This window comes from Rattus norvegicus, chromosome 1 (genome assembly GCF_036323735.1).
Source record: "Rattus norvegicus strain BN/NHsdMcwi chromosome 1, GRCr8, whole genome shotgun sequence".
NCBI lineage: Eukaryota > Metazoa > Chordata > Mammalia > Rodentia > Muridae > Rattus > Rattus norvegicus.
The window spans coordinates 199,907,652-199,924,939 of NC_086019.1; the positions used below are offsets into that span (position 1 = coordinate 199,907,652).

General features: G+C 46.9%; 1 protein-coding gene across 7 annotated transcripts in view; it reads left to right on the plus strand.

The window, feature by feature from the left end:
* The window catches only part of Ptpre (protein tyrosine phosphatase, receptor type, E), a 150,452-nt gene extending 133,457 nt beyond the window's left edge, over positions 1-16,995 (plus strand). For 5 of the 7 annotated variants that reach the window (XM_039108690.2, XM_006230449.5, XM_063263100.1 and 2 more), the window contains 6 exons: positions 921-997; positions 2,468-2,602; positions 6,226-6,351; positions 7,031-7,197; positions 9,532-9,667; positions 11,468-16,995. In XM_039108690.2, coding sequence (XP_038964618.1) covers positions 921-997; positions 2,468-2,602; positions 6,226-6,351; positions 7,031-7,197; positions 9,532-9,667; positions 11,468-11,542 — 716 coding nt within the window. In that variant the 3' untranslated portion in view covers positions 11,543-16,995. 7 annotated transcript variants of the gene reach the window in all.
* Positions 16,996-17,288: the final 293 nt, after the last annotated feature.

Sequence of the window (17,288 nt, forward strand, 5' to 3'; positions counted from 1 at the left end):
CCACAGTCAACAGGAACCCACATTCTTCTCTGTCAGCAAAGCATGAAGAGATATCTAGGCAAACAGAGCTAGAGAAGCATGTGGGGAAGCATAGGCTTGAAGAGAGGGCCATTCATGTCACACACTGCTTTTTCCTGCCCTCCATGGAGCCCAGGCTTAGCAACTGCCCACCAACGTTGAATGGCTGTAAACAGGCCACCTTCTCTCCAGAAGCAGAGCATTCCAGGAGGCCTGGCAATCCACCCCCAGCCTCCATCCCTTGGTTCTCTGTGGCCTCAGTGTCTCCGTTGGCAGCTGCAGGTCCTATCTGGCTACCCTCCCCTTGCTCCTAAATGCAGTATTTTTCATGCTTATATTTGGGGACACACCATACTGATGGTTAAATAATGAAAATGATAATTGGATTGTTTTCAGAGCTTCCCCGGACCAAACCGAACCTATTTGATAACAGAGACTTCCCTGAGAGATGGCTTTATTAATATTCTTGGTCTGAGACTTAATTTCTTTTCCTGCTGCTGAGATAAAAGACCCTGATAAAAAACAAGCTAAGGCAGAGTTGATGCTGGCTCAGGGTTCAAGGGCACAGTCCAGTGTGGTGGGGAAGTCAAGGCAGGGGGAGCTTGAAGCAGCTGGTCACATCACATCCGCAGTCTGGAAGCTGAGAGCAATGAATGCCTGCTGCTGCTCAGCCTGCTGTCTCCATTCTAAACAGTCTAGGGTTCCCTGGCCACAGAACGGCCCTGCCCACCATTCGTATGGGTCTTCACATCAATTAATGTAACCAGGGTAACCCCCAACCATTTACCCAGAGGCCCATCTCCCTGTGAGTCTAGACCTTGTCCAGTTCACAATCAACTTAACCATCACAGTCTAGAAGGCACAGTCATATCTACACTAACAAAGAAAATCCTGTTTTGCAGATGACTTCAATCGGGTAATCCTGTCCATGAAAAGAGGGCAAGAGTTCACAGACTACATCAATGCATCCTTCATAGATGTAGGTATCACAGCCTCGGGCGTGTGTGTGTGTGTGCGTGTGTGTGTGTGTGTGTGTGTGTGTGTGTGTGTGTGTGTTTTCATTGCAACATGTGACTCCTTCCTGTATAAATATGTGCCCTTGAGTGTGAACACTGCTTTCCATACAGTAAGAAGCACTGACACGCCATTTTCTTAGCAGAATTACTTGTTTGTGAAATAATAAATAGTGAGCCAAGTGTGGTGGGACACACCTGTAATTGTAGCCATTGGGAATTAGAGGCAGGGATATTAGGAGTTCAAAGCCAGCCTCAGCTACCTAGGGACTTTGAAGACAGCCTGTACTACATGATACCCTGCTTCAAAAAGATCGCAGTAAGGAAAAGATGATTTATCAACTAAGAACGCTTGCTGCTCTTGCACAGAACCTAGGTTTGGTTCTCAGCACCCACATAGTGGCTCATAACTACTGGAACACCAGTTTCAAGGGAGCCAAAGCTCTCTTTTCATGTCCTCAGGCATGAGACATGTACATGATACACATACATACATACATACACACACACGCATGCATGCATTCATACACACATACATACATGCATACATACATGCATGCATACATACATACATGCATACATACACACATACATATATACATGCATACATGCATACATATATACACACATACATGCATACATACACACATACATGCATGCATGCATACATACACACATGCATACATGCATACATACACACATACATACAGCCAGGCAAACACTCATACACATAAAATTAAAAACTTTAAAAAGACAAAAAGCATCAGTAAGTAATGAGCTTTGTAAATGGGGCCAAGTCTGACTGCCAAGTAATTGTCTGTTCCCACACGACAATAGGAAGCCTCTCTGCATTTGCATATCATGACATCATGACATCACAGTTATACATGAAGAGCACGTGCTGACCCGAGTGATGTCTGTGACATCGACTGGGCAATTATCTGTCTGGCACACAGCTGGATCCGGTCTCCACACACAGTGGAGTTGGTAGAGAAAGAGACAAGAGAACTTTGTGACCAAATGGCTATTAGCACTTGCGTCTGCACTGGAGGGAACTGATGGACATGTTGAGGCAGGAAGCCCCTGCTCTAGCTTCCCACTCAGGCCCACTGCACCACTGTGACGGGAATCTAGCTGGGACACAGAACCCATTAGAATCAAGGCCACTGCGTGCTGTCCTGGTAAGCTTGGACCTCCGATAGCTCTTAGAGATGACCTCGGCTACTGAGGCCAGGTGTATAGAGCACCCTGATGAAGAGGCAGTTCCTGCCTCATGGGTGTATCCATGGGCTGTGACATGCACCTGTGACAGCAGGCCTCTGTTCAGGCTGTGCAACGTTGCAATTGCTGACATCAGCCTAGGACTGTCCTGAGTGCTCGTGGAAGTGGTGACTCTGGTGACAAGTAGCCCATCCCTACCGTCTACTTCCCTCAAGGGCTACAGGCAGAAGGACTACTTCATGGCTACACAGGGGCCTCTGGCGCACACAGTTGAGGACTTCTGGAGGATGGTCTGGGAGTGGAAGTCACACACAATCGTCATGCTGACTGAGGTGCAGGAGCGGGAGCAGGTAAGCAAGCCGGGGAGGGGCCTCTGTGAACTGGGTGTGTAAGAGGCAGGTAGCTAATGCTGAAGCCTCAGCCGTGTGGGGCCTGGGAACACATGGGTGAGGCCGAGCCAGGAGGCCTGAGGAAGGTTGGAATGATTGAGATCTTACGCCATTTTTGCTTCATATGGGTGGAAGGTGGTTAGCCCTAAACAGCCTTTGCCTTTGTTGTCTTTACTCTTGCCTTGAGGTTCCACCATTTTTTAAATGTCAAGGTCATGGTCTGTGCATGCAAAGGGCATTTGCTTACTCTTTGCGAGATGTAAAGGCAAACAGTGATCTATGTCTCTCCCTGATTGCTGTCCTAATGAATTAGATGACTTCCACAGTTCCATTTTCCCAGAGATCCAGCCATGGCCTAGTAAGGTCACAAACCCAGAAACGTGCGCTTTACCAGTACAGAGCATCTCTAAGTGCTACCCCAAGGCATGACCACAACCCTGAATCAATGTTTTGGTTTCTTTGCTTTAAAAAACAAAACTTTATTGAGCTGTGCTTCACCCAGAAAACAGTACGTACGTCTTTTGAAGGGAAGAGTGTGTTATGGTTTAATGTGTTCATAGTATTGAGCAGGTATGTCTTCTGTCTAACTCCAAATCGTGGTCACCACCTCAGAAAGAAATTCTGTTCCATTGGCAGCCACCACATCCCCTCCCCTCCGAGTCTCACAGAACCACTGACGGACTCCTGACTCTGACTTGCTTTTCTGGACACTGGTGTAAATGCAGTTGCACGGCGTGTGCTGTTTCAGGGGTGAATCCTCATTTACCATCAATGCTCACCCCCAATTACCCTCCCTCTCCCCTCGGGTACCTCCGAGCAAGTTCCCCTCTCCTCTCCGTTCTTTTTCCTCGTAACCCACTGAGTCCTGACTAGCGCTGCCTGTGAGAATGTTGACTGGTTTTCTCAGCTTGCTCTTGAGTGCGTCTACAGCCAGTTCACTGATTACAGTGGCCACGCCATGTTGCGAAGGGAGCATTTCACAGCCCTCCTCCCCATCTTCTGGCTCTGATATTTCTGCCCCAGCTTCTGTGATGCTCTTTCCCTGAGCCTTCCTGAGGCTGGGACGGGGCCAGAATCAATACAGGTGCCACATTTAGGGCTGAGCACAGAAATGCAGATTTCACTCTTTTTTTGTTGTTGTTCACAATACGCCATTGTGTGAACGGTTGTGCAACTCGTACTTCCCAGTTCATCAGCTGACGGACACGTGTGCTGTTTCTGCTCGGGGCGGTTTCGATATTGCTACTGTGGACATTTGTTTTTGTGCAGGAGTAATGTCTGTGTTCCTCACCTACCTACCTACGAGTGAAATCGTGTCCTTATAGTCATTACCCTATAATATAAACTCTAAATCACGAACTTTGATCATTCAATACTTAAAAGATTTTTTTAAATTGTGTATTTGGAGCGGGTGCACAGGGGTGCAGCTGCACACAAAGGCCAGAAGGAGTCAGGTCCCCTAAAGCTGCAGGCAACTGCGAGTCGCCTGATATGGGTGCTGAGAACCAAATTCTGGTTCTCTGAAGAAAGGCAGTGCCTGCTCTTAGCCTCTGATTCCCCACACCTATTTACATTCCCAGTTTCAGTGTTCAGGGCCTCTGGTTTCTCCACATTCTTGACTAAAGCTTCCCAGTGGATAGGTTACTGGTTTTGTGGGGGCTGGGCACGGTGCACACACCTGTAATCTCAGCACTCGAGAAGAGGCAGCAGGAGGTTACGGGATTTCTCTCATCCTCTTCAAAGAAGCAAGCTGAAGGCCAGGTCATTTGCCCCCCAGAGGGGGCACCTTTAAGTCATATGTATTTGTGGCCGGAGAAATGGCTCAGAGGTTAAAAGCACTGGGTGCTCCTCTAAAGGACCTGGGTTCAATTCCCAGCACCCACATGACAGGTCACAACTGTCTGTAATTCCAGTTCAAGGGGATCCATAAAACCAGGCATATACACAGTACGTACACACACACACACACACACACACACACACACACACACACACACACACACACCCATACACATAAAATCAATAAATCTTTTTTTAAAAATCATATATTCATGCCTAGAGAAACAACCACTGACCAGCTTCCTGATTCCAACTTGCTTTTCTGCACACGTATTTTGCTTGCGTTGCAACTTTATATAAAGATTTCGATTGTGTGCAATCTTCTGCGCTGTGGTTTTTCCAGATAAAATAGTGGCCTTGCTGTTTTTCTATGCTTACGTTCGTGACTGTGGCTCAGCCCCACAGAACACACATCCTGCGTTCACTTCTTCAGCCCTTCCTCCACCCTTGACCAGGGTCCAATTCCATCCTGTTGCATGAGAAGCGCTGATGGCAGGCTTCTTGATGCCAGGGGTTAGCGGGTGCCAAGTAGACAAACTGTCAGATTGCAGAGTCTGTCCAGGAGTGAGGATTCCTGGTTGCTGTCCAAAGTGTTTTTTAAAGGGAATATCAGCAATGAGTAAGACATTTTCACCAGTTTGCCCAGTGTTTTGGGAGAGCCTAGTGTTCCCCAGGCACCCTGATCCTTGCTGAGAGGGTGTTAATTTAGCTTTCTGTGGTCTTGATTGGCATTTCTCTCATCCCTACAAGGTGAAACATCACCTTACATTTCTAGGTATGCCTTCTTTCTTGTATGAAATGCTTTCCTCTGCTCTTTACCTATTGCCTTTCTCACTGCTGGGATAAAATACTGAACAAGAGCAGCTTAAGGAAGAAAGGGTTTATTTTGGCTCACGATTTGAGAGTAAGTCTGGCTGTCATGGCAGCCAGAGCACAAAGCATCCGACCACATGAAGAAGACAGTTGAGCACCTGTTCGTTCTCTCCAGGGCTCCAGCCCAAGGGGTGCTACCACTGGTAGTCAAAGTGTGTTTTCCCCATAGTTGAATCTCTCTGGAAACCCTCAGAGCAGGATAGGTGTGTCTCTGAGGTGATTTTAAATTCCCGCAGAGTGTCAATCAAGATTAACCAATAAGCATCAAAGTGCCTGTTTTTCTCCTGAGCTCCCTGTCTTCTTGTTGCTTTAAGGGTTCTTTACATATGGTGGCTGCTCACCCTGTGCTATTTTCATGTGGCTAGCATCTTACTTCAGTCAGCAGCTTCCATTTTACTCGTTGGATGGTGGCTGTTGATGAAGGAAAGTGAACTTCGTTGTAGTCTGATGTTTCTGTCTTTTGCCTTAGGGATGCCCCAGTCTTTTATGCCTTCTTTTTTTTTTTTTTTAAGTAAGACTCAAAAAGTGTTCTTCAAAGTACAAGAATATTCAAGGTTAAGATTGTAATATAGGGTAGTGAGATTTGTACTGGCCTGATTCTAGGAGACGCTGTGGCATGTATGTCAACCTTGCACAGTGATTCTGAGATTTGAATTTATCTTCCAGTTCCATCCATTGAATAACTTCTCCTTTCTCCCATGGATCAACATTCCAAATATCAGGGTCTTTCCAGACCTGTTCTCTGCTCATGGTCGACAGACACAGGATTTATATCCATGTTCACATAAGATTTTCTGATCACCTGAAATGGCCCCAGCATCAATTCTGCACCCTAAATGGCAACAACCAAACATTTTATTTTTCCCTCCTAGGATAAATGCTACCAGTATTGGCCAACCGAGGGCTCAGTGACTCACGGAGATATAACTATAGAAATAAAGAGTGACACCCTGTCTGAAGCAATCAGCATACGAGACTTTCTGGTTACTTTCAAACAGGTATCATGGCTGTGATTTCCCAAACCCTAGTGAACCTGAAACATCCCTTGGAATATGCTTACTGATGTACCAGGGTAGGCCCTGAACTTGTCACCACCCACCTAAGTCCCAGGGAACCATGAGAGGCCAGTGGAGCATGTGGTAGTGGGCGTCCTATGAATTCTGTGCCTCCTGCTGGGGGATGAGTTCGATTGTGAAGAGATTAATTTCCTGAATCTTGCAATCACTAGAGTGGCCTTAGTTGGGGATGGAGAAACAATGGATCTGAAGGAAGGTAGAGAGGCCTCCTGGGCCGCTTTCAGAACCTCTCACTGTCCTTGTCCACACTGCAAAAGTTTGACTCAGTAAGAGATACAAGAGCTCACAACAATTCTGAGGTGAAGACAGTCATTTCGGGAGAGCTATACTTGTTCCCTCCTGCCCATCAGTGGACTGCCTGAGCCACTGGCTTGCCTCTAGCCCCTGATGGGAACTCAGAGTCTAACGTCTCAGAGACGTCGAATCTTATCTTTGAATAAAGCCACCAGAGCCTAATCCGGGTTCAGAAGGAAGCATAGTCAGTAGCCTGGCCCCTGGACTGTCTAGGAGGGGCTTCAAGACCCAGAAGGACCCATGGGCAAGGCAGGCAGATCCCTGGCAGGATGTGGGCAGTCTTCTGAGACTTCTCTTTCATCTGCAGCCCCTGGCCCGCCAGGAAGAGCAGGTCCGGATGGTGAGACAATTCCATTTCCATGGCTGGCCTGAGGTTGGAATCCCCACTGAGGGTAAAGGCATGATTGACCTGATCGCGGCAGTGCAGAAGCAGCAGCAGCAGACAGGCAACCACCCCATCACCGTGCACTGCAGGTGAGCTGCCCTTGCTCACTGGGCCCTGTCCTGGTGGGACATCACCGTGCACTGCAGGTGAGCTGCCCTTGCTCACTGGGCCCTGTCCTGGTGGGACAGCCAAAGCAGGCCAGACGTTTCCAGAGGCCTACTCTGCAGCTAGGGAGAGCTGAATAGCTGCTCTTCGGGGTTGCTTACCAAGACTGCGTGTCACCCTCCCTTTCATACACACACCCCCAACTTCCCAGATGGGCACAAGAGCCACTTCATTCCACATGCAGAATGTACATACATTTGAGGCAGAGGCAGAGTAGACACAGGGGACTCTATCCTGTTGAAGTCACACAAACCTCCCAGGCAAAGCCTCTTGGACTTCAGCTTACCTGAGTTCACTCTGAGAGGCAGCTCTGACTCCGGCTGCCCCTCTCCCTACACTCTCTCCTAGCTTTGGAAACATTCAACACGGCTGAACAAAAGCCCAGGCTGGAATACGAGGACCTCACAAAAGCAGGTCTAGCCTGGTATCTCTCTGTGTGTGATTATGAGATTACATAAATGCAACCCATAAAGGTCAGAGGTCAGGCTCAGGGGTCATTCTTTCAGGTGTCATCTGTCCACTTGGTTCCATATTTGCTGATTAAGCTATGCTGGGCAGCCAGGTATCTCCAGGGATTCTTCTAGTCTTCACTGCTCTAGCCCTCACCACCATGCCCAGCTTTCAAAAGTAGTATCCGGGTATTGAACTCAAGTCCTCATGCTTGCACAGCACGTACTAGACCGACTGAGCCTTCTTCCCAGACCCCAGTCTGAAATCTCTGAAATAAGCCTGTTCCAACGCTCATGCATATAATCGGCTGCAAGGGTAGAGACACATTCCCGGTGTCCCTAAAGACAGCAACCAGCCAGGCTCATGGCTAGAAGCATGTGGAGAAAGAGTGAATGTATGACCGACATGCAGCTCCCCTCCATTCCCGGCTGGGCAGGCCCTGCCGTCTGCTATGCTACCCGCTGCAGTCATCTTGTCCACACTTGCCAGGCCCTGGCAAGCAGCAGTTGAGAATGCTTTTATTCTTGGGTGATTCTCACTAGCTGCCAGAGCTCTGACTGTTTCATTTCCTGAACATTTGACTCCTGCTTTGGAACACCCTTTATTTCTACCCACTATCCTATCCCTTATGTCTAAGGAGCCCCAGTTTAATAAGAGGGATGGACACTCTCCCTGTGTGGATAACCCACTTAGGGCAGTCCACGCCTGGCCAGCAGGTGGCGCTCACACCTCGGTTTTCAGTCCGGGGAACCTTTCCAGAGGTTCTTGAGAGTGAACTAGAAATGAGGCAAGCAGATCTTTGTTCTGCAAAGCAGGAGATGAATTCTGCAAGCCTGGGGCACCAGGTGACAGTCATGGGGGTGAACCACAACAATAGGTCCTGAACGTCAGAGTAGGCCCATTTGTAGAGATTCCAAGAGATCCAAGGACAGATGACCCCCTCCAGAGGATACTAGAAAAGGCTGGCCTCATGTCTCCTTTACAGCCCTCTTCTGTGAGTTCTGGCTCATCAGGCCAAGTGCCACCTTCAGGGAAACCCATTATTCCTAGCAGAGAGCATCTTACTATGCTATCCCCATACTGTAGCCTTGACAGGTCAATATCCCAGAATCCAGGCTTTGGCACTTGCCAGAGTCTCTTCTCCATGTACCTCAAAGAAAAGGTTTGCATCTCTAATTCATCCCAGGTAGTGCAGAGTTGTGGTGGTCAGTCAAGGAATGAAACTATTTGTAACCACTGCTTTACAGCATCTAAGTTGTTCTCACCCATTCCTGATGGTTATGCTTAGAGAATGAAGCAGTGTTCTGTGTGCTGGATCTTGCCGTATCATGTAGATAAGTGATCCTTTAAGCTACAGTCAAGGGGCTTGGGAGATGGCTCAGCCAATATACTGTTTTGCTGTAGGATCATCTTTACCCACATAGAAAGCCAGGCGAAGTAGTGCACATTTGTAATTTTTGGTGCAAGTTAGACACAGACAAACCAGTCCCTGCGGGGCCTGGTAACCAGCCAGCCTAGCCAAGACAGTGAGCTCTAGGTACAGTGAAAGAACCTATCAAAAGAGAAAGCACAAAGCAGTAAGGAAAGGCAACACACATAGACCTCTGACTTCTACATGCATGCAAGCACATGTACACGTATATGCATATGAACGTACACAGCACTACACACAAAGATGCAGGCAGACGTGGATGCCTTTCGGTGACTGATACTTTAGCTCTCCCCTGGGGTTGGGGAGTAAGTGCCCAGGTCTCTTCCCTGTGTGTGTCTGGCTTGCTTTCCTTTCACTAATTATGTTCCCTCCACAGTGCGGGAGCAGGGCGGACAGGTACATTCATAGCACTCAGTAACATTTTGGAACGAGTGAAAGCCGAGGGACTCCTAGATGTGTTTCAAGCTGTGAAGAGCTTAAGACTTCAGAGACCACACATGGTGCAAACCCTGGTAAGAATCTGATCAGTCTGATGTTCCAGAAGAGTCGAGAATTGTTTCATGTGTTTGATGTTAGTTTCATTAAAAGGAGCGGCAGTGTAAAGGAGGGCTTGGGGGGGTGTCTTGTCCCAGAGTGCCTGACCCAGCTGCAGTCTTTCACAGTAAAGCCCTCCCAGGTCTTAAGGGGAGTCTTCCCAGCAGACTTGAGAGGAGGAGCTCATGCACAAATTGTATTTCCATTTAAAAACACAGTTACAGAGTTCAAAAGCAGCCCTGAAGTTCAAAGCCTGGGTGCTTGTTACTTTCCATGTTTTACTGTAGCCTTTGGTCTGTTTGCCTCTAGAAGGTCTCCTTCAACCTCAGGCCCCTCCAAGGGTCTTGTCTGGGGGTGGGGGGGTCTCTTAACATCCAATTGCTCTACATTTTCTCTTTCATTAGCCAGTGCACACTTCTGGTTAGAGGGAGTCTGCACTGAATTCCAAAACGTTTCATGTAGAAGGGGCAAGTGCAGTCTTACAGGCTGAATCCATCATTTCCCAGAGCCTCCTAATGAGGACCTCTCTCCCTCCTGCTCGTTCTCTACAGGCTCTTGACAGGCGGCTTGACCCATGTGCAAAGACGGGGGTGGGGTGGGGAGCTGTGGCGGTGACAATGGAAAGGCTCCACATGAACCTAAGACATTTAGTCTTGCAAATCCTAATGGCATCTATATTAATATAAAAGCATGTGATTTTCACTGCTTAACAGATATAAATTAGGCAGTGTGAGCTTTATGACTTCTTCGGTGGTAGAACTATGGGAGTTTCTTTTCTCCACTTCAGAAATAGTTTTCATTCAGGTGTGGCAGCACATGCCTATAATCTCAACAGTTGGGAGGTAGAGGCAGGAAGATCAAGAGTTTGAGGTCATCCTAGGCTGTAGTAGGAATTCAGGCTAGGATGAGCAACATGAAACTCTCCTAAAACAACAAACATTTCTCTCACACACATTTCCTGGCCTTAGGAGATAGCTCTATTGATAAAATACTTGCTTTGCAAGCATAAAGACGTGAGTTTCATTCCCACAGACCCACCCCTCCACATGCACACACAGTAACCACCCCTCCTCATGCACACACAGTAACCACCCCTCCTCATGCACACACAGTCACCACCCCTCCACATGCACACACAGTAACCACCCCTCCACATGTACACACAGTAAACACACACAGTAACCACCCCTCAACACGCACACACAGTAATCACCCCTCTACATAACATACACGATAATGGACCCGATAGCTTGAACTTGTGTTCCCATACCTGGGAGGTAGAGACAGGCTTCCTGGGGTTCACGGGCAGCCAACCTAACCTACTTGGCAGTTTCTGAGCCAATTTCTGAGTTTCTGAGAAATGCTGTCTCAGAAAACCAGGCCGATGGTGCCTGAGGAAGAACACCTGAGGTTAACCTTATTAGCCACGTGTAAGCTAACACATTTGTACCAGCACACATGCCAACACACATACACACAAAAGACTTTCCAATGTCAATATGAAAAGCAGAGTTGTTTTCCTAAGGCCATCCGGAAAATACACTAGGGTGAACCTGAAGATTAACGTGTTCCGCATGGAAAGCTCGGTTTAGAGCATGACTCATGCCTAAAAGGCACATGTAAGAGAAACTGATGTGTGTGCGGGAGCCCCAGACTTTGATGCATCAACAGACTGACTGGCAACTGGCCTTCTACTGCATCTTCTGATTATACACATCAAGTATGTGTGAAGCCGCTTCATTTCAATATACTATTAATACTCTCTGTTCTCTTTTCAGGAGCAATATGAATTCTGCTACAAAGTGGTACAAGATTTTATCGATATATTTTCTGATTATGCTAATTTCAAATGAAGATCCCTGCCTTAAAATATTTTTTAATTTAATGGTCAGTATATTTTGTAAAAAAAAATCATGTTAATTTATTTCCTAGTGGATATTAATATCCGTCCTGATTCCTTTGTATATATTTTGTTATGTTCTAAAGGCTACCTGCTGTAAGATTATTAAATCATAAATGTCCTTTTTAAAAATTGGAATAACATGTTAAGGTCAAATGCTATCTGGGAAGACATATATTTCTCCTAATACCAGTCAGTATCTTAGTTCTATTAGATTCATGTCATGTGTCATGTGGTGTCACACATCATGTATCATGTATCCACATGCCATGTGGTGTCACATGTCATGCATCTGTAAATGTAGTTCTTAACATGTCAAATGTGTTTGTGGAAAGACACTAAACCTGAAACCCCTTGTGGAGAAAACGGTTGAAGACTCAGAGTCTGATCACATTTATTCTCCCCATGCAGGGCATCAGGGTGTGGCAGACAGTGGACATGGGGGCTTTGGTAAAGTCCTAGGTCTCAGCCATGTGGTCCACCCTTACATATGAAAGATCAGAGCAGGAACCAAGCACTGCAACGCATAGCTGAAGTACTTGAAGGGGCTGAGGCAGAAGGATTGTGTTCAGGCCAGGCCAGCCCAGGCTACAGTGAGACTCTATCAGAAACAAAAACAAAAACAGAAACATAACAAACAAAAAACCAGAAGATTTTGTAACCCAAATCCAGGTCTCAGATGTATAAGGGTAGATGGTGACTTCCCCGTGAGTTTTAAAAGGCATTTGTTTCTGAAAGGCTGTGTAATGCCACTGTAGACTTGATAAGGAGATGTGTTGGTACCAGGCCATCTATTCTCACAGGCCCCCAGTGTCCTCCAAACTAGCCCTCAGAGCTGTATTCCTGGAACTGCTTGCTGTCTGTCTGCCTGTGTGCCTGGCTCAGAATCCACCCAAGCTCATTTCCTGACCCTAATGGGGCTCAATGCACAGCTGCTTCCCTCCCCTCTGCATTGAAATGAATTGGCACGCACGCGCACACACACCACTACCACCACCACCACACCACATACACACACACAAACACACACTCATACCACAGACACACACACACACTCATACACACACACACTCATACACACACACATACACACACACACACACACACACACACACACACACACACACACGGGCACAGATGGTAGAATGGCCACAAGCAATTGCACTGTCAATTTCCTGACAGCCATTTTGGTATGTCAGATTTTCTTTGTAAAAAGTTAACATGGTTTGTAAGAAAAGAATTCTTAAAATCTAGATTTGTACAGTTTTTTTAAATGCCCCACCTCTTGGTATTTAATTTTTAAAGAGAGAGAGAGAGAGAGAGAGAGAGAGAGAGAGAGATCCTAATTTGAAGTCTAACTTACCCTTGGTGCAAATGCTGCTGAGGCCTCTGAGCCCAGGTGGCAGGCACACTGCCTGAGACGGGTAGATTAGAAGGATAGAGAGGGGATGGGGGATGAATGTGGAAACATTGACTTCAATAAAAATGATCGTCCTATGGCATTTAGATACCTAGCAAATGAGCACATTGTAAAAAAAAAAAAAAAAGATACCTGGTCTAAGTCATTGAAGGCTTTGAACATGCATAGTTTGGGTACTTTTTTTTTTTTTTAGAAAAAAAAACTTTTTAAAAGAGAAATGAAAATATAAAGGCCTTATTTGCAATTTCTATGGAGGACTGATCGCGCCTGCCTATTGTATAGTTTGTCCTTGTTCGTTTATAGTGTGTACGGGGGACAACCCCAGGATCTGTCACTGCTTCATACAGGTGAACAGGTCAGAGGCACAAGCTGGCAGCCAGCATGCAGGGTGAAAGCAGGCAGTGGCCACTGTCATCATCACCAGCAGGCACAGCCAGGGCTGGTTGCCTGTGCTTTGTGAGGCCTCCCCTTCTCTGAGCAGCAGTGGGAGCACAGGCAGAAGACAGAAGAGGGAGGAGCTTTCCCTGGCCAGTGGTCTCATTTGTTTCCATTTTAGACGCCAAGCTCAATGCCTTGCTTTAACTGAAGTGGGATAGAGGGGCAGTAAGCCCACTAGAACGAAGGTGACCTCACACGGGTCCCAAGCCAAAGTTCGGCCCAATTTAGTTACTGGTCCTTAGGATCCCCGGGCATCTCTTGTATCAAGAAATGCCTTAGGGTAGATCTTTTCAGGATGTCTAGAAAAGTATTCTAATGTATGTTTTTCCTCACCTTGGGACTGCCCCAGGTTCTCCTGCAGGAACTCTGCGTGTTTCTAAACAGCTTGTCCCTTTCCAGAGACAGACAAAAGCCATGCTTTTGTGGGCACAGTTGGGGCAGCATTTGTACTTTGGAAGGGCCAATCCTTCTAGTCTCTTGGCTGATGTCATAGCCAAATTCAGCTTCCCTAAGTCACAGAGCCTCTGCCTGCAAGGGGCCTCCTATGTGGGGGCCTCAGCATCTTCTCTGTGTACCTGGCATGCCCTTTTCTTCTTCCTTCAGTCTAAGAAGGTCCGGTGTACACCCGTAAACAGCCTGGCACCGACAACCACCTTCTCAGTCCTGTTGCATGCAGTCCTGTTCGGTGCCAAACAGTAGTCAGAGCTGAGCGTTCTGAGCAGGTGCATCTTTGGTCACTGTGTGACTGGCTTTATGTTTCTTTCTCTCTCCATGGGCTAGATGAACGAGGAACACACACCTGTGTTTCCCAAGGTATTTTTATGTGTTTTTAAAAACTTTTTAAAATGAGCCTGATACCCGTGATCCAGCATTTGGCCACGTTGTTGGTTTTTGTTGTTTTGTTTTGTTTTTTCATGTATACTGATACATTTTCGTTTGTAACCAAGCCATGTTTAATTTATGTGCGATCTTTATAATACGTGTATGTCATGGTTTCAACTCTCATATATTCCTGGATTCCATTTACTGTTTGATCTTGCTCTGATTATGCCAGTGAATGTCGCTGAACTCTTGAGACTGAACTGCAAGATCAAAAACAAACATCCTGATGCAAGAACAAACCTCTGACTACCGGTCTGTCTTCACACGTGTGTGTGTGTGTGTGTGTGTGTGTGTGTGTGTGTGTGTGTGTGTGTGTGTACACGCAGGCTTGTGTACAGATACCTGTGGAGGCCAGAGGACATGTTAGGTGACACCTTTAGTAATTCTGGCCATCCTCTTTAAGAAAAGGCCTTGCACTGGCCTGCAGCTGACCAACCGTGAACACCAGATATTTTCTTATCTGAACTCCCCGGTGCAGGGATTGCAGAAGTGTAACACTATACCCATGTTCTCTGTGTGGACTTGGGGGACCGAACTTGATCCTCAAGCTCACAAGCCAAACGCTTTACCAAATGAACTATTCCAATCCCACTGTAGGCTTTTAAAATGCAGGTCTGACTTCTGAAACAGCTTCTAAGGGGGAGTGAGCACTGGAGCCAGAGTCATCAGGTCTTAATGGTCTAGGGTAGGCAGGTGTCATCGAAGAAGCACAGATATTGACTCCCAGTGCAAGGAGTTCATGTTCTGTCAGGGTCCAGGGAGGACGTGAGCCTGGAAAACAGAGCCCTAGGATTTCCAGGGAAGATGGTAGCAATCTTTGATTCCCACAACAACTAGGATCAGAAAATTCAAACAGCCTTTCTATTTCACCTCCCTTGTCATCCCTCCTGGGTTCTTCTTTATGCCCCTGATAAGGCCCATGTCTCTAAACTCCCCTTCCACTTTCCCTCTGTCGTCGTCTCAGTGTGAAATGTGCCCCATTGGCTCATAAACATTTGGTCCCTAGCTAGGGGTACTATTGGGAAAATTGTGGGCCCTTTAAGAGGAATAGGTGACTGGATGGCCTTAAGGTTGTATAACCCAGCCCTGCTCCGGCCAGCCATGTTCCTGCCACCATGCCTTCATTATGAGGGACTGCATCCCCACACACTGTAAGTCAAACCTTCTCCAAGTCACTTCCTGTCAGGTATTCTGTCACATCAGTGAAAGAAGCAGCTAATTATGAGCTCCCAGCCTCCCACTCTCCAGCCTCCCGGGCCCAATGTGGAACTTAAAAGGTTCTCTTGGGTTGATTTAATAAATCAGATGGCCTTGCGTATTTGTGATCTGAAAATCTTTCTTTCTAAACAAACCTCATCAGTGGCGGTGGCTGCTGGGGCCCGTATTTTACCAGTTGCCTCTTACGTTTGTGGATGCTAACTTTTCTTCTTAGCCAAGCAAGACCTCTCTTGGCCCTGTTTTTGTTGTTTTGTTTTGTTTTGTTTTGTTTTTTTAAAGAAGCCCGTGCTGGCCTGGTGTGACAGGCCTTTAATCCCAGCACTCAAGAGACAAGAGGCAAGCAGACCCGAGAGTTCAAGGCCAGCCAGGGTTATCCGCTGAGAACTCTTCTGGGGGGAAGTTGAAAGAATGCTGAGGTGTGTTAAATGGAGGCCAGACTTGTCGAGTTTTAGAGCAGACTACCAGGGCTGTTTGTATACTTTCAATCAAAACTCTGTAGTTACTGGTTGGCTAGGACTGAAAACTCCATTATGATTAACATTAGTCCAGCACCACTGAAATGAAACTTTACTGGGACAATGGATGACTGGCTGGGGCTGAGAAATTAGCTGTGATTAATTAAGAGACCAGAATCACAGAGGTGGAAGCTTTTGTGTTATTCCTGGCCTAGAGTTTCCCTGTTCAGGATGTCATATAAAACCTAGTGCTGAGACTTTGCTATCCCAAATCTTCCTTTACTTTTCAATGGGGAAGCCTCTCACGAGACAGCTTGGAGGTATGGGTCCTCTGAAGATGATGACAATTAGCTTGATTTCAAGCACTGGCCAAAGGCTACAAGAGCTACAAGCAGTGTTCTGTTAATCCTAACTACCCTGAGATGGAGCGCTGAGAACATCATTCTATAGACCAGAAAACTGCCTTTAAAGTGAAAAAGACTTGCCCTAAGTCACATTGCAATGAGCAGGCAGGCTGGAATTACATGCTATTACACTAAATCAGGTTAGTCAAGGGACTGAAAATTGCATTTAGGACACCGATTCTCACCAGGTGCCTAAATGCTGCCGACCACTAAGGACCTGCCCAACCTGGGACAGTGGCTGGAGTAGAGGCCAGGAAGTTTCTCTGGAGCTAGGTTCAACATTCCAATGAGTAATACTGAGGAAGTGCAGGGGCGGGTCAAGCTCCCGGCAGGGAAAACAGGAGTTGTTTGTGAGAGGGGCAAGAGCAAATGACAACAAAACAGGGAAAGTCATAGTGGATCTAGGAGGCAAGAAGTACAGCGTCCCTCTCTTGCGAGTCTCCCATCATGCTTTCTGCTGGGAAACTGACATTGCTAGAGACCATAGCTAAACACTTGAGGAACGGGTGGATATTTGTTATAATTAGCCAACAAAACGGGTGTTTCTCAGATGTTCACACAAAGATAAATAAAAGATATGTTCTACAAATGTCTTGAGCCATGGTATCACCCTTGAATGTGCTTTTTAGTTTACATGGTGGCTGTACACGTGTGCATGTAAACATACCAGGTACGCACATCTGCCCATGCAAGCAGACAGGTATGGAGGCCTGAGGTTGTTTTGGGACATCTTTCTATTGGATACACTTTGGCTAAGGTGGCTGGCTAGCAAGCCTCAGGGACTCAGCTGATCTCATATCCCAATGTTGCGGTTACAGGGCTAAGTCACCCGGCTCAGCTCTAACACAGGCTCTGCTAACCTGCTCTTGCCTTCTCACCTGC